This window comes from Sarcophilus harrisii, chromosome 1, assembly GCF_902635505.1.
Source record: "Sarcophilus harrisii chromosome 1, mSarHar1.11, whole genome shotgun sequence".
Classification (NCBI taxonomy): domain Eukaryota; kingdom Metazoa; phylum Chordata; class Mammalia; order Dasyuromorphia; family Dasyuridae; genus Sarcophilus; species Sarcophilus harrisii.
Genome location: NC_045426.1, coordinates 189709566 through 189728181, shown reverse-complemented (window position 1 = coordinate 189728181; position 18616 = coordinate 189709566). Strand labels below are relative to the sequence as shown.

Sequence of the window (18616 nt, the reverse complement as noted above, 5' to 3'; positions counted from 1 at the left end):
GTTACAAAGAATGTTTTCTACCATTCTAATAATAGACTTGGGTAGGGATTATGTTAGAGTGAGTTAAAGAGAGACAAGTTGGAAAAATGTTGGAGGGGGAGAAATGTCTATATTTCTGTCTACAGGAATATTCTTTAAAAATGCACTTATCTCATGGAAGCAGATTAAAAAATATTTTTATGTTACTGATATATTGATAAATACTGTTTCTTATGATAGAACTATTTTGATCTTTTCTGTTTATACAATATGCTTGAAAGATGCCAATCAAATTCCCTTTTTGCCAAAAGGCTTTGACCTCAATGTGCTTCTTTTAGCTCATCCAGTTTATCTTGAACAATTGAGAATGCGCACATTCCCATACTGTTGCTACTTGTTGTTAAGGAACAATATACCATGAATGAAGTTGTTACCCTTGAAACTTTATTGATGGGGACCTATTGTTTGTTTGAAATAACTTTCAGTTAGATCTTTTCTAAAATGTATGTTCCATTCTGATATTGTCTGAAGACCTCAGATGATCAGTAAGCCTGACATTCTGCAAAGCGCAGATGTGCCCAATGGAATATTAACCATTAAATCTATGTGCAAATTCCTGTTTTTTTTTTTTTTTCCACTGTACCCAATTTCAGATGTTAACTTCAGTGAGAATGTTTACTACACATTTACTGCATTAAAACACAAAAAACAATGATTATTTCTAAGTATAATCAGTACAGTCACAGTCCTACTTTTTTTGTCTTTTCCTGGATTGCATACCTTTTCTTAAAGTGACACTCTGAGCAAAAATAGTAGATAGTGTTAAAATTGGAGTCAGAAAGACCTCATATCAGTTCCTGCTTTAAAAATCAACTAGCTATGTGAACCTGGGCAAGAAGTCCCTTATCTATAAAAATGGGGATAATAATGGCATGTACTTTAAAAGGTTTTTGTGAGGATGAAATGAGAGAATATGTATAAAGTGCTTTGTAAGTCTTAGAGGACTATATCAATGCTAGCTATTATTATTATTGTTACAGGCTTTATTTGATCATCCAAAAAGATTTTTCTCATGCCTAGGAAGGATTTCCTTTTTAAAAAACTTTATTCTTTAAGAGCAGAGATCCCAAGAGATCTCCCCAAGAGAGATTCTAATAAGGATCTGGAGAGGCAGGTAGAGGAACAAATTACCCTGAATTATTGCTTTGCATGATATTTTTATAGCACTTTAGGATGTCAAGGGCTCACAAACATTCCAAAAGGTAGATAGTGTAAGTATTTTTCCCATTTTGCAGATGAGAAAAATCAGGCTCAACCCTAAGACTTGCTTAGAATTGTCTAGCTGGGTCAAAAACCTAGGACTTCTGACTGCATGGAGTCCCCTTTTCCCTGCAAATATTACCTCTTAGCATACCCACAATCCAGGAGGGGATTGATATTATTGCTACAGATAAAGACTGGAAACAAAAGTTGGAAAAAACCTGCTTATTGTATAACAGCAGGGGATTGAGTCATTTCTCTTTGAAAATTCTCTCTTACGAGGCCCACATCTTGTTTTCTCAGAACTGTGTGATAGATTTCAATCCAAAGAGCTCTTGGAAAGTCAGCTGTGACACAAGTGCTCAAACACGCCTGCTCTCAACAGATGAATACTGGACATGAACCTCTCACCCTGATTTAGAAATAAGACTGCCAAAGTAATGGCACCAATTAACTATGTCTCAATATTTCATATGGAGTAAATTAAGTAAAAATTCTTCAACTATGTTTGGATATATTCCACATATTGATATTATTACTCTTCAGGTAGGGGAGAGAAAAGCTGCCCAGAAAGACCTGGATTCAAATTCTGCTTGGAACTCCTGAATGACTTTGTGAATTTCTATGCCCATGGCAACACTTAAAAGACCAAATATTGTAAATCTTCATTAGTGGAAGAAATTTCCTTGTGGGCCTTGCCAACATCAATGAAATCATAGGTCCAGACTAAAAAATAATAATTATTTCTCAAAGGGGCAGCATTTATGTTCATATGTATTTAGTATGGCTTTAGGGAAATTAGGTAGACTTGATCTATTAGGACCTAAATTATCTCAATGTGTCAGCATAGAGAAAACATTCTAAAAATCAAACCAGTTTTGAAGGTTCTTATGCAGCTGAGTATTTTTTTTTTAAATCATTAAATGGGACATGTTAGCAGAGAGATTATTTGGTTGTAGTAGAGCAATAGACTTATTTAGGGAGTTCCCTTCTAAGCTTTCTGTCATTTACTTTGTTATTTCCACCAATGGCTCTTCATTCATTTGATACTTCCACAATATTTCAAGCAAGTCCTTTAAAGAATGTCCATTGTATTTTAAGAGCACAGAAGGATTTGGTGATGAGTTGTCACATCTGTGAACTCAAACACTTAACCTCTTGATTTCTGTATCCAAATTTACTTTCGTCAGTGCTGATAATCCTGCTCCCCTCCGTATTAAAAATTTCCCCACTTATTTATTCAACAGACCCTTGTTCTCATTGTATGCTTAACACTGTCCTGGGCTTTAGAACCAATGTAGCAGCACTGTGGCCAACTAGATGGCATGGTGGATAGAATACCAGGCCTGGTTCAGGAAGATTCACCTTTCTGAGTACACCTCTGGCCTCAGACACTTACTAGCTATGTAACCCTGTGCAAGTCACTTAGCCCTGTTTCTCTCAGTTTCCTCATCTGTCAAATGAACTGGAGAAGAAAATAGCAAATATTTTGTTATTATCTCTGCAAAGAAAGCTCTAAATGAGGTCAAGAAGAGTTGGATACAACTAAAAAGACTGAACAAGAAAAGCAGTACTGTGGAAATATATAAGCAAATAGACACATCATGAATTATACTTTGTTAAAGCCCTAGTTTATTAGCCTTATTTTTATTTTTTTAAGGCCTAGAGAGAATATATATTGCAAGACAATCATAACTATACATTGTATACAGAACACTCACCTGTTAATTTGGTGGGAACATCCACCATTCCTAAATTCTTTCCTATGTTTTCGATTGTTTTGTGTGAAATAAAGCCATACTTTTCTTGTTGGTAAAGCCCCAGCATTATGATAGTTCTTCACTACTTTCAATTGTAATTTACCTTCCTGTGGTGGCTGATAAAATTGAATTACAAGAAAACTGTATTTCCTTGGCTTAAAAACAACACAAGTGTAGGAGGGTGGGGGGAGAAAGACACTTTAAAAGCCTTTTCAAAGCGAACCCAGATCTTGGGTCTCAGTTCTGATAACCCCATTTATCTCCCCTGAAACTCTGAGGTGTAACTAAAAGTCTCACCTAAGCAAGCCAGTGAAAATGCTATTTGTTTTAGGCACAACCATGTGAAATGTTTGCAAAAATTTAAAGAATAACATAAAATAGTTTGAGATGGAGATAGCGGCTCAAACCAAAACCATCTATATTTAGTTGATGGAACTCATTTAGTATGCCTACCTTGACACCTTAGAAAGAATGGGTGTACTGGCTTTATTGGGGTGGTGTTGCTAGGACTATTTAGGGTACTTATTTCTATGTCTTCATTTCCAAAGAACTTGAAGAAATGATGTGTCTCCACTAGTTTTTTTTTTCTTCCAAATGGTAAGGCAACCAAACCAGCTTTGAATTCAATCAAATAGTCTTCTGTATTGAGCAATTAATTAGGTAATTATTATTAAGTGGTAGGTACTGCGGATATAAAGAAAAGAAGAAACTGTCCTTTTGCACCAAGAGTTTACAGTATAGCTAAGAACAACAACATAAACACTAATTTGGTTGGAATGGGATGCAGCCATGGATGGGGAAATAGAAAAAGCTTCATGTAGCATGTAACATTGAGAAGAGCCTTGAAATAAACTGGATTCTAAAAGGTGAAGTGAGAATTCTAGGTATGGAGGATAGCCCGTGCAAAGGATTGAAGAAGGGAGATAGAGGGCAGGAAAAGCAAAACAAAACATCATGAAAAACAAACTGTGCTCTAAGTAGAGTAGTAAGAAGTTCCCTAGCTTGCAGCTTTTTGGGGCATTATAGTTCATGGGTACAAGTGGCCTGATTGGTAAATAAGAAAAACCATATGAGGGCCTAAAAAGCACTAAGTTCTATTTGGAATAAGCAGGAGCTAAGGCAATGGTCCAATTGTGAACTATGAATGGGAAAGCATAAAAATATACAGGTAGTCCCACACAGCACACAAATCAATATGTTGCATTTTACCTGAGCAGAGCTCAAATATGAGGGACTTAAAAACTTCAAGGATGCAGAAGTTTCTCTCCCCCTCCTCGTCCCCCCCCATCTGATCTTTTACAATTTCCAAAAATATATTCAGAGTGCCTTCTTATCAAAAAATGATTTTGTATTTATTTTATGGCTAGTTATACAGGGCATCTCAATAGTTTCAGTACTAAGACTATCAGTACCCTGTATATGTACATGTTCTCTCTTTTACTAGATTATAAGGTCCTTGAGGGGAGATATTGGTTCATTTTGGTGAAACTACTGTTTTACCTCCCCATTCTTACCCCTTACCAGTGCTAGGCACACAGTAGGCCCTTAATCAATGTCTGTTGATTGATCCAGCAACATGAATTAATAACAATTTTTTTTATTTTTTATTAATAAGTAGGGATACTCCATGCATAATGCAATAAACACACTTATTCATAGCCTGCTATTCCATTATTTTTCTCCACTGGTATAAGTCAATAAGCCAAAGCCCATAACTGAGGGTGGCTAAGGAATTTGGTAAGTAGACAAGACATCTCAGAGCTCAGCACAGTGCCTATTCCATTAGGAAAAAAGTTTGTGTTTATATTTTACTTAAATGTCAGGGACCTAATAGTTGCTTACTGTAGATTAAGCACACCAAAGCAACTGAGTTTTTTCAATACTCTTTTTTATAAGTAAGTTACCAGGTGGGTAGTCTAACTACTAAATGGTTACCTAATGTAGCTGTGTTTCTAATTAATCTCTTTGACCCTGGATATTTTGGGTGATTAGGTATTTTAACTCATGACTCCTGTCACTAGTAAAGTTTTTTTTTTTTTAAATTCTGTCAGCAGATAATAAAAGATGAAAATGTTTACAAAGTAAAATGAGTGTGACTAGAATCACACTGTCTAAAAGGCACCTTTAAAAAAGCCATTTTCCTGGTCACAGAGGGAGATATAAGGTAACAAACTCTGACAAAACTGTGAAAATCAGAGTTTTTTTCCTACCATGGCTAAACCCCCTACAGAATTCTCTCACAAGTCTAGCTGGTAGTCTGCTCTGGTATCAATACAGTAGAGTAGAAAACCCACATTATAATATGAGATTTTTCTATATCTGTGAAGAGAAATGAAAGAGAATTCTTAATTTAATAACAGTAGTGAACTTCCCGCAAATGCATCTAAACTCTGGCAAATGTAGCCATTATTTAATCTTATCAGTTCCTCCTGGCTTTTTTTTTGTGTGTGTGTGTGTGTGTGTGTGTGTGTGTGTGTGTGTGTGTGTGTGTTGAATCTGAAAAGACCCATCAGGGAACAAGTAATTCTTCACATCCCATGAACACTCCTAAAATCAGAAGGGGTTGATAAAGAAGATAGGTTATCATCAATCCACATGGTATCCATATGAAAGAATTCAATCTTTAGTAGTTTTAAGAATTACGCCAGACAGGATGCCCTCATCCCACCTCAAGGGGAAGATCTGCTTGTAAGGATAGGATGACCACGTCAGTAAACAGAGGGGGTAGACACCCTCAGAGAAAGGGCACATAACATCTTTAAGCAGAAGATCTTGCTTGGCATATGATGCTTTCAGAGCTCATTTAAAAAAAAAAAAAAAAACACCAACCTTTGAGGAATAATAACAGCTTATGATAAGGTTATGGCACTAAACTCAAAATAACCACCACTAGAAGGCCAGTTACCATGGCAAGTGAGACTGAGAAAATGAAACAATTTTTAAAAACAGTAAACTACTGAGACACTGATTCAGTTAGATTTACTTCAATCTTTTCTTGTAATTTGTTTTTAAATATGCACACTTGGGCTGCTTCCACACCTCCCAGAGACAAACCAATTCAGTGACATTCCCCCCCCATAAACCCCTTATTCTTAACCTCCCTCTTCTAGCCCACCAAAATAACTGACCACTTCATGCACATCAGTGCCTTTGCCTCTTCTTTGCCAATATGCCTACACCTGTAAAATCTTTTCAATCAATGCACATGGCATGTACCAAAAGCCTCCAAATGGATTCTTCCCAACCTCCAATGACTCCTAACCAGTTTTTTAAATGGCACATTTTCTTCTGTTAATCCTAATTTTAAGATTGCAAAACTGTTTAGCCACAAGTTTGTCAATTTAAGAGGTATCGTGGTGTAATAGAAGAATGATCAACTTGGAGTCAAGTGTTTGAAACTTTTTAATTAATGTGTATTTAATAACTGGGTGGGCACCGGCAAGTCACTTTACTTATCTCAACCTCAGTTTCCTTATCTCTAAAATGGAGAGAATACCTGCAATACCTACCTCACAGGGCTGTTGTGAGGATCAAAGGAGATAATATAATGTATACAAAGGTCTTTGCAAACCTTACAATACTACTAAGTGTCAGATGTCTTCATTAATAACTTTCTGCACAGTGTACTGGATCTCTTTGGTGGAAATCATGTGGATGAAAAAAGTGTATTTTTTTGTTTCAAATAAAACTGGCATTGGATGACACACCCAGCTGTTTGAATCTGAAATAGTGGGGTGGGGTGCAATGCCAGACTTGGAACCATTCTCATCCTTAGGAAAAAATGCCTCAGTGTAAAGAGTTAAATCACCACTGGCCTAACATCTGAGTTCTTTTGAGATGCCACGTATGACAAGTTAAGTTCTTTTTATGTTTTACCACTTTAAGATTAATGATCTTTTTCAGAAGGACTATCTACTTCATTGTAAGAGTAAGAGGATGGAGGGGAGGGGGCTTTTTCACTTCATCCACCATAACGATTAATGACAGTCTTATAGGAATGGATTCAAACCTGGATTCCAGATTCTCACTTGGCAATCCCACCTGCTGAAACTAGAAAGCACTTTTCTGTTATTTTTCTTCCTTTCTCTTGATGAGTTTTTAAACAATATTTCCTAACAATAGCCTGTGATTTTCTATTAATAAGCTCATGCCAACAAAGGGACTGGGGCGAGGGGGAGGATGTTTAGAGCACAATTAAAAAAATGAAAAAATTTGGGGAAAGGCTTTAATTACTACTGATGATAATCCTACATGAGTTGGAACCATTTACAAAGTGGATTCAATTCTATATTATGTTGCTGTGGATTACTAATACCTTAATGGTATCTTTTTTATTCTTTTTTTAGGGATCATAGGGCACTTTGCTTAGATGCAATCCTAAATGTCTTCCAGTTCTTGATTTGGCAAATTATTTTTAACACATAACCAAATAATTTATTTTGCTCTTTTAAAATGGGAAAACAAAACACAATCAGTACAAATATACTACATGTGCAATAGCACAAATATAATGTTATATTCAAACTCAGTTACTTGTATGTTTTTCACATGCATTTTAAAGTAAAAAACATCTTGTTAAAAACAATCTTCATTTTACAATTTTTAAAACGTAAAATAAAAATAATTAAGCTATACATTTCTTTTGAAAAAGTGAAAATATTCCTATTTTTCCTTCAACAAATTATCTTAAGTATTCAAACTTTCCTGACCATATTTGTGCTTGGATCTTTCATCAACTAGAAAGAATATAAAGGCTAAAACATTAAGAAATAAATCAGTAGCTAGGGTGAATTTTCAACCTTTCAACCTTCAGATGTTATTTACCAGGACTTAAAGGGTGTGTGTATGTGTGTGTGTGTGTGCATATTTAGGTATATAATAAGTGTCTGATTCCCTAGAACCTAAGAGTTCTTGAAAGATAAAGATGACAATGACTTTATTAATGTATCTGGAAAAGGACATTGAAGATATGCTTAAATTCACCTTAGTACATACTCACCCAGAGGTTATAGGGTTCTCAATATAAAATGTGTGGCTTCCTAGCTTTACTGATGAATACAGCATGCAATTATTAAATGATATAGGATCAAATGAAGTATAAAATTTACCAAATTCTCTTACCAGAATCCTACTGCCATATAAAAAATGTCTTCCATATAAGGGGTATGCTGTACTTCAAAAACCACACAAAATAACACCCCAAACCCCTTTCTAACTAATTTGTTACCTACTGTATTTCATATATGAAAAAGTTATTTTAAGGCTTAATTAAACATCAAAGAATATTCTGCCATCATAACTTTTAGAATCTAATTTGGCATTTCTTGCAATTTGGTTTTCAGGAACAGTTCAGTACTCCATGTCACCAATCTTGAAGTTGTCTGGTTCCTACTATCTACCTAACTCCAACAATGTCATCAGTGACCCTCTAATTCAAGCCATATTCGTTATAAAAACAAATTATCATTCTAAGTCTTGCTCTCTAGATGTCAGCAGGAGGTGTGGAAGAGTGCCTGGGGGAAGAAGTGCCTCATGTCACTCAAAAATGACCCCTTCCTGCTGATTAAGGAGAAACATTGACAGGCTCTCATCAAGCTCTCTCTCTTAAATGGAAAGGTGTGTGCATGCATATGGAGTGCACTCTCCCCTGATGATTGCTGCACATGATGGTGTTCATCTGAGGGAAACTACATTCTAAGTTTTAAAGTAAACAAAAATGGTATCCTTTCATGGGGCATGTTAGAAACACATTGGGTTGGTCAACTTAGTCCAAGGGTGAGGGGAAGCTGAGACTCAGAAATGGGTGATATATATGCATACCACATTTGGTGTTATGAAACATAATCCTGAGCAAAGAAAACTACCACATCTACAATAAGGATTACTTCGTCATTACAATTACACATCACATAAAGGTTTCAAAACATTTTTTCACTTAGGAAAGGCACAAAATACCAGAAAATAAAAATGGATCACATTTATGTAGTACTTTATAGCTACAAAGTATTTTCTTCACAATTACTTGGGTAGCAGATTATCTCCATTTTTCATAAGGCCCAGAGACTGGCTTATTGAAAGTCCTTCAGAAATATAAGTCAATTGCCTCTAAGACTAGGATCCTTACACCATTTGATCTTTAGATTTAGGAAGATATCATTTAAGCTACAGCATATACAAATATACAAGCTACTATAGTTTTGTTGCTGAGGCACAAAGCTGAAAGGCAAATTTACAACAATTTTTTTTTTCCTGTTTGTGGAGAAAATTAAGAACATTTAGACCCATATCTGCTTTTATTAATACAAAAACAACTGAGAAGTCTATGGTCAAGAAGACATGATTTCAGGTCTTACCTCTGACAAAATATCAACTATGTGGCTATGGGCAAGTTCCCTCTCAGAGTCACGGGCAATCTAAGATTATAAATTAAAGACAAGTTGCCAATCTACATCTATGGCGACAGTTTTCATATGGGGAACATTCTGTATAGATGAAATCACAAATCTAGTTAAAAAAAAAAGTAAACCAAAAAAAAAAAAAAAACTCGATTCATTGAAAGGTTTCAGCTTCAAACTTGGATAATCCTTTTGGAATGTTAGTAAAAATAAAACTAAATAACAGAAAAACAATACTGAACTTTTATATAACTTGAATTCTCAGGGAAGGTCTTATTTTGATACTTTAGAATACTTATCAGAAAATTTCTCAGGCTTAGTAATTGGCAAACATATAACTATACCTAGTTTGAGGGCTTATTTAAAAGAATTTGAGACAGATACATAGAACCTATGAATGCCATAATTCAGGTCTCTTTTTAGGTACTGCACATAACTTTTTTCAAGTCATCTAGAATTGAAAACTTGTGTTGACAGATTATACATTTTAAAACACAAATATGAGAATTAAACTTCTCATAGCAAGGTTATGACACATTATGCAAGTTAAACTATATTAACTCAAGTGAAAATTTAAAGTTTCATTAAACTTAAAAAATTATAAAAATATGAACTTCTCATAGGCTTGGACCACCTCCCTTTTTGAAGGTTTTCACAAATCCTAATAACGCCTAGCACAGTGGCATGTACATAGAAAATATGCAGCAATTTTAAAAAGATGAGAATGAAAGCCAGGAATGTAATTTTACCTTGCAGCTAATTCAAATTATGTCACTATACTATCTTATAATATATTCATGGTAAGAGAAAAACTGACAAGTACAAAATTCATGTAGAAAATATAAATAAATATTGCAACTAAAAGGAAACATTTTCATGGTGATTCAGTGTAGAAAAATCCACTATTTTCCCATTACAATGAAAAAAAAAAGGCAGTTTAAATGAACTAGTGAAAACAGGACATGTGTTATTCTTCCAAATTTATCTCTTCTGCCTTGCCTCGTTTTCCCTTATTTTGATAAACTATCTTCTCTATACTCAGTTTTCATTTGTTCAGTTTCGTTTTGTAGTGTTCAATAAGAGGAAAAAGATATATCATGAAGGATCATAATGTAAGAAACAAACAAACAAACAAGTGATGATTTAGAACAAACTGAACATTTTACTGATGAGGCAACTGAGGTTCAGGAAGAACACAAGGCTTGCCCAATAGGCAGCTTGTTGGTATAGTACAGACCAGATGAGAGTTTGGATTTTCCAAGGTCCTGTCCATTGCTTGCTTTATTAGACCATACTACATCTTCTCTCTGAAGTCTGCCAGATATTAATAATTGATATTCCTTAGACAACCTTATTTGTAAACATAACTTAGGAAAATCATGAAAAGAACAAAATTTAACTAGAATTGATCCACAATTATATGGGATGACAATGAGATTATGACTCCAGTAATTGATTGCTGAATCTGTTCTTTGTGAAAAGATCTGTATCTATGATAAGTCTACAGATTAATTGCTGTGAGATTATACAAATAAATTGCAAGAAAGCTAAATGGAAGTCTTAATGTCTCTGTGCCAGCTATAGAAAAATATAACATTCCCACTAGTGATTGTGATCATCCATACTTTCATTTTTAACTTTACCATGAATAGCTATTATGAAAGAACCTCAAACTGAAACATTTCTAGCCTATGTTGACATATGCACAGAAAGACCTTGGATCAACTTAATTTATGAACTGCCATCATATGGGCTACTTGCAGCAGCAACACCCATTTTTGTGCTATATGCTGCAGATAGAGATAAATTCAGGCTTATTTTCTTCCCATTAGCGCACTAGTTAATGCTGCAAACTTTACAAATGTTAGGAAAAACACAGCATTGAAAGGAATCTTTTCTGATGGTCGGAATGCTGAATAAAAAACAGTTTCCAACTATATCCTTAAAAGTGAATATATGAATAATTGCATTGGTATCTGCCAGCATTCTCAGATCCATAGGGGAAAGAGAGAAAAATTTTGCAAGGTTTTATTAAACATTTAGATAAAGAAGATTACAATACAAACAAGAATCACTTTTTAAAAAATACAATGTAATTTTTAAGATGTCTATTCAATGTGTATTCCTATTCAATTTGTAAATAATTTTAAAATTTCTATTCAATTTGGAAATAATTTGCATTTCTCTTTTGGAGAGTTACATATATTTTTCTGAAAAAGGAATGATCTAATATGCATTTATAAACAACATCAAAGATTGCATCTATAAATATAGAATGTGAATATTTTAGAAGTTCTATCAAAATTAACTAGTGCTGTGAAAAGTCTCTGACTGATCTAGCATAGTTTTTAATGTCATCAGTAAGGCCTGTGTCTGAACTCCAGGAAACACTTCCAAGTTCTCAGGTATCTCCTTAAGGAGACTTGGTAGCTTGTTCAGTGTCACAAGATCTCTAGCATAGAGATCCATAATCCAGTCAGTATGGATACTAGTGGCATCCTTGCAAATTGTAGAAGTAAACAATCTTTCACGTAGATGAGTTAACTCTTTAAAGACAGAGAAGTTTGAAAATAAGTTGAATATTGAGCAAAAATTCAACAGCATTCTACTAAGTAAGAATGAGCCAAATTCAATCTGCTGCTGGTAGAAATGGTCCTCTTCTTGTGCCTGAAGGTCCTCAGTGGAACCTTCAATTTGTAGGACGGCCAGAAGGTCTTCTTTGATTTGGGGAGCTAGCACATAATCCAAAGGCAGTTTTCCTTTAGAAGTCTTCTGTTGGAGAAGCACCGAGCCTGGAAAAGTGATGCAAAATGCTAAGTAACATTTATAGCTAACTTTGGTACTAACTTGGGTGGACACAATCAGTTAAAGCCCATCAGGAAAAAACAATCAAGTCAACTGACTAATTTGAAGATGTCATAAATGTGTATTTGTATTAGTTTGCAAATGATCTATGAGGTACAAATAAAAAAAAAAAAGAAAGATTGTGAAAAATTTTACAAATTGATGTTAAAAAAAATAACGCTGCTCTTAAGATTAAGAAAGCATATGTACCTCTCCAAGGAACAATGTTTTTCATGAGTGTTTTTCACATACATACCACAAATACACATACCAACACATACATGAAAGATAAAATAAATACCACTTATGTTTGGCACTTAAGGGCCTACACAATTCAGCTCCCACTTACTTCTACAGTATTATTTCATAATACTCCCTTTTTATTAACTCTATGCATATTCCAACTAGACTAGACTATTATTACTCGGCCTTAGTATTCTATGTGAACTTTGTCTATTTACAAGCCATTCCCCATTCCAAGAATATCTCTTTCTCCTCTTTTTCACGTCTCTGAATCTTTATCTCTTTCAGATGCAATGAGGTATCATTTCTAGGAAGGATTTCCTCATTCCCTCCCTAATATAGAACCAATTGTTAGTGCTAATACTTTCTTCAGTTTTCCCTTTCAATACATATATCCTCCAACTAGAATGTAAGCCCATTGAGGGAAGAAGCCTTTTTTTTTTTTTTTTTTTTTGGTCTTTTTATCCCCAGTACCCAGCACAGTTTTGAACGTACTAAAAATATATGTTTAACATATTTGATTGTTAATTTGATACTGTGAAAAATGTTCTTACACATCCTAAACTATTCAGGATGCCTCATGGTAGGATAATACCCATAAGGAAATTAAATAAAAACAGTAGAACTGAAGTCTAGAAAAAAATATTTCGGGAAGATCTATTTTCCAACAGCAGCATGTCTTTCATGGTATACCTTGAATGTGTGACTGAATGAGAAAACAAAAATAAAACCAAAAAGCTCTTAAATTATGAACTGCCCAAAATTATAAACCATCTACTATATGCAAACTTCTATATTTTTCTGTTTGTAAAGTCACTGTAGCTTCCCCATCCTTTTCCCTGGTAGGATTGGTGGTAGCACAGGTGAAATATGAGAGCAGCAGAATATCAACAATGTTGTATTTGGCTAAACTTCAGTAAACAAATGGTAAGCACCCGATCTGTTTCAAAGATTGTGCCAGATTTAATTTTTATGCATTTCAACATTAGGAAAACAACTGTTGTAAGAGCTATAAAAGATTTTTTAAAAAATTCACGACCTAGTCATTTGTTAGCAACACTTATGTTTATGCAAAATACTGCTTTTAGTTTTTAACTAACGTATTGGCATAGCTAAAAATATACATAGCTTGACCTTCAACAAAATTTTATATGTAATGTACATATGTGTACATATACACACATATATCTTTTGCATAAAATAATAATTGATGAAGTAAGATTAATGTCCAGTTTAAGGTCAAATGGTCTTCTGAAGCACTGTACTGCTTTGAAGTGTGCTGAATGAACAATTAAAATAAGTACCAAAACAAACCAAAGGAAAAGAAGCTAAGTTCTTGTAGAAATTTTTTTTTAAAAAGCACTCCATCTGCCTTCTACTAATTCTGAATGAATCCACAATGAATGTGTAAAGTAGTTTCTACCATGGTAGTGTCAAACTTTTTGACAGGCACAAACCTAAAATGTGACAAAGGCAAAAACAAGACTGCATTCAATTTTTAGAGTAGTTATAGGTCCTTGATACATGCGACTGCAAATAGATCTCTCCCTATGGACAAGAAGATCATCCATTTCCTATTCTTCACTAAGGGCCTTTGGAAAAATGCACATCTGTTAGCATAATAACATTATCTACTGGAAAGTTCGGTTTACTCTATATCACATTGGTACACTGATTCTTGCATCCTCTTCAACCAAGAAAGAGCAAGTATTGGCTTGACATGTCAATATAAGATTTGGTAGATAGCTAAAACACCTGGGAGATAGTACATTTAAATTCAGTAAACAGAGAGTAGAAGAGGAATGTAGAAGAGTCCAGAAATGTGTTGATTGCAAGATGGTGTCAGTACAATAGACATACAGGGCAGCCTTTAGGGGGCAGGAGAAGACTATAAATAACCAGAAGTCTTAGGCTGCTAGTTTTGCCCTTTTAAAAGCTGGATATAGTTAGAAGACATCCAAATGCAGCACATTTGTGTATTTTCATAAAGATATGAATGTTTTAAGTACCAAAAATATCAGAAGCCATATATTTGAATTTTCATATGAAAGTAATGGGAAATATAATATATGCATCCTTGTTTAATTCCCGTTGTTTCCTCCCCCTTCCCACCAGTCTCAGCCCCTGCTGCCTCAATGCATTTTTTAATGTTTCGAATTGTTATCTAGCTCGGACCAAATAGAGTCACAAAAAGGCAGAACTTGCTGAGAGCATAGGTTATAAATCAGTACAGAGAATGGTTTGTTAAGGTATAATATACCCAATTCTCATCCCTTTAAAAACCTCTGACCAACATTTATCACAATTATAAAATCCTCACATTATTTAACTCAATTATTAATTTAGCTGACCTGATAAAATGTTATTGATTCTAAAAATAATTTTAGTGAGATATAAGAAAATAAATCTTAAAAATAAAATCAGTCAAATCAGTAACAGAATAAGAGAAATGCAGAAACATTATAATAGCTAAAAATATACATCCATTTACTAAACCTTTCAGAATTGCCTATCTCATCAAAAACCCATACTAGACTCAAAATAAATTCATTTTTAAAGCCCACATACTCAATTCACAAGTGTATTCCACTACACTGGTTTAAACAACAGTTTCAATATAATGAGTAAGGGTACATATAAAAAAAAGGCTTTTATCCTTATTGACAAAATGGTGCTTGTTTTCACAAAAAGACCTTCCCCCCCTTCTTTGTATTTTTTAAAGGCATTCTCCTTTATAGAAGCTAAAAAAGGAAGTGTTATCAACTTCTGAGGGATTCATCAAAAATTGGATAATTTTGCAAAACCAGTTTAGCATAAATGCACTCACCCCCATGCTGGAGTAGCAGCTTGCCAATTTCTACATGTCCGTTTGACAGCGCATCATGCAAAGGAGTCACCCCGTCCACTTGAGTGAGCAGATCTACCTCTGGACAACGTTGCAAAATTTCCTGGACACACACTGTGTTGCCATGGTTACAGGCTTCATGCAAAGGCGTCCAGCCAGCATAGTCTGAATTAGAAATCAAGGGAAGTTTTAAAACAGCAAAAGTAGGAGTTATTCAATGGTAAAGTAGAGCTATCCTGTTTCTCTCTTCAACATAACTCTTCAACATATTACTCAGTACCAAAAGGCTCCTTTCTTACACTTGCTTGGGCTATATAATTGTATCTCTGTTTTAAAGGGGGACAAAGGATGTATATGATGATCATTTTCCAAATTAGTTTGGTGATCTGATCACAAATATGATAACAATGATAATTTTTTCCTCTTATGCAGACTTTGGTTATAGTCCATTCTCCCTCCCCTTCTCCCTTCCTCTGCATTTCTCCCACATCCCACCCCCTACCCTCCCACCTTAATATTCTTGATTTCAGTAATAACTCGGTATCATCAAGTAAAGTACATTTAGGTTTCCTTGTAATTTTTTTTAATGTTGGCATGCAAAAATTCTATAATGCAAAATCAGGATTATCCTCAGATTTGATTAGACAGTGAAGATTCAGAACTTACCTTTAACATTAATGTCTGTTCCTGGCAAAGAGAGAAGAAGAATCAATTTCTCCACTTGGTTATTTATGCAAGCTCTATGCAGGGCTGTCTCTCCTACCATAAAAAATTAATAGATTATTCCAGAGAAGGCAAGATATCAACTAAAGGAAATAATCAAAATGCATGGAACTAGGCATTCTGGCTCTCTGCCAGAACAGTCAATAATGAATAAGACTTTCCTTTTTGTCCAGGTTAAATATCTTTTAGGATAATTAAAAAAAAAAAAAGTGTGGAGGAATAACAACAAAAAAACCCTCACAACCCACAGAGCTTCTGTTCCATCAGAGATCCAGCAATGAAATTCAACTGCAAATGGTTTTAACACAGAAATTATCTCTCCTTAGTTCAAGGTTTAAAGCTTCAATCCCACTATAAAAGCTCTGAACGATCACAGAACACCAAAAATACTGGATTTTGAAGCAATAAAAGTTTAGAGTGCAGTTGCCCTCTCTTAAATTTATTCATGAACCTACGTTAAATGTATGGCTCTTTTTACACAGCATTTATAGCTTAATTCAAATGAATGTTTCTGGCTAAGCACGAGTGCCTCTACACACTCAAGTATAATTCAGAACTTCAAATCCATTAACAGATGGTTTGCTGCTTCTCAATAGGCTGTCTGGCTTGACTACAGCAGCACAGAAAGGGAGAAATGAAGGAATCTTAATATAAACACACACACACACACACACACACACACACACACACACACACACACGAGAAAAACCCTAGTACCATTTAAAGCTTAAACAAGGTTGACATAGAATTACAAGGTCCTGAAATCTGTGTTTTGCAAAGGGGCAATTAATGTATGCAAGGTAAAATCAAGTCATATCGACAACTCTGTTGTTACCAAGTGATTAGAATGAACAAGAACCAAAACCTTGAGCTTGAAGCAAAGAGGATAAAAGAAGTTAAAGCAATGCCACATAGACCAGAAATCAAACGCAACCTGCATATGTAGCTAAAGTTAATGTTCTCTCTTGCTGGGATAATGTAACACATTTTTTATGGGTTTAAATTCATGGTACACACCCTCAATACCTCTTTTCAGTCTCTGCAAGTATTTCTATGGGAAAATTCTTTTTATATGCACAGAGAAAAAGACATTTAGAAATTTTCTCTATTATTTTTCAATTCTCTTTCTCCTATTCCTGGTTCCTTCTGTTGTTCAACTCAGCATATTAAAAACAAGGCAAATAAAAAGGACATTGCTTTTTGAAATGAATGAATTTTATTAATAAATCACGCTTCTTACATTTTGAGCAAAATGAGTATCTAGCATTTTGTGCCACACAATTAGGAATCTTTATTATATTGAAAGATTAGAACAAGAGTTTCTTTACCATATTGTTCCAGATATCCCATGGGGGTCATAATAATAAACATATTTGTATTAGATGCATGATACATAAGGTATAGATCATAAACAAAAAGATGTAGCAAATGATTTGGGCCAGTTACAGCCTCATGTAAGTTATATTTTATTAAATTTGTGTAGTTAAGTGGAGCCTGAATGAATTATAGCCATGTTATTTCATCCTTTAGGTACTTAGATGCTAGTATAGTTAGGACTAAAAGCCAAACACATTTCATAGTCTGGGCTCAATGCCTAGAAGAAAAGAGTCCATATGCTTAACACAGCTATGTAACATAGCCTACTCCCCAGTCTTTGTTCACAAAATGTCTAGGACTGAAAGAGATGAAGACAGAATTATACTTTCAAATCAGAAGACTCAGGCTGATCCTAAGCAACCCAGGTTGAGGTGGATTAGCAAAGTAAGGCGGGCAAGTCTGGAATGAGCACACATAAGCTACATACTGTGTTTAATATTTGGAAAAGTAGAGGGAGAAGAGAAGAGAAGAGAACGAACGTGCTATTATACTAAGTACAATCTTTTCACTAATGACATTTTAAGAAAACTAACATGCTATCCAGGAAGGTATTTCTTGGATATAGGCCAACATTTTAGTTCAAGCATTCATCAGGACAAGTGTATTAAACTTGCAAGTAATGACTGTAACCATGAAAAGTTCTTAGCATATATTAATTTAGATACTTCAAATACCTTTTAAATTGGTCTTGTGAAAATGCATTTTTGGAAGCAAAGAGCAGCAATTCTCTTTGGAACATGACAACTCTTCTTCCCATTTCTTTTGCGACCTTTTTAACAACAAAGAATGCTTCAGCTCACTGAAAGAAAAATAAGAAATAATGAAGGCTTGTTTTCTGGCCATTCACATTCAGCATACATTAGATGCTGAATTAAAAAAAAAACAAAAAACTAGTTCTCCTTTGTTACATAAATCCTTATTTTGTCTTCTAGGTAGGTCACTTAACCCAACAGCCTCAATGTCGCCCTTGGTATAGATATGGTGATATTTTTCACTTTGCTGACCCCTTTGAATTGCTATTTTTGGAGAAGTTCACAAAATTGTACATATCCAATAAATGGATAAGAAATGGAACATATTTTAGGTAAGAAGAAATTATGGTTAGAAACTAGATACACTTCTTTAGTTTCTCAAATTTATAGCACTTCTTCTACCATCACCATCAGAAGCAGGAGCAGCAGCAGCAGCAG

At 34.6% G+C, this 18616-nt stretch overlaps 1 protein-coding gene across 4 annotated transcripts in view; it reads right to left on the bottom strand.

Annotated features, from left to right (window-relative positions):
* Positions 1-5321: 5321 nt before the first annotated feature.
* Positions 5322-18616, bottom strand: part of SLF1 (SMC5-SMC6 complex localization factor 1) — a 90157-nt gene continuing 76862 nt past the window's right edge. For 3 of the 4 annotated variants that reach the window (XM_031949579.1, XM_012541376.3, XM_031949683.1), the window contains 4 exons: positions 18101-18225; positions 15993-16085; positions 15309-15491; positions 7731-12186 (listed from right to left, as the gene is read on the bottom strand). In XM_031949579.1, coding sequence (XP_031805439.1) covers positions 11699-12186; positions 15309-15491; positions 15993-16085; positions 18101-18225 — 889 coding nt within the window. In that variant the 3' untranslated portion in view covers positions 7731-11698. Of the gene's footprint in view, positions 12187-15308; positions 15492-15992; positions 16086-18100; positions 18226-18616 lie in introns of all 4 variants that reach the window. The other variant, XM_031949750.1, reaches the window with a different exon arrangement.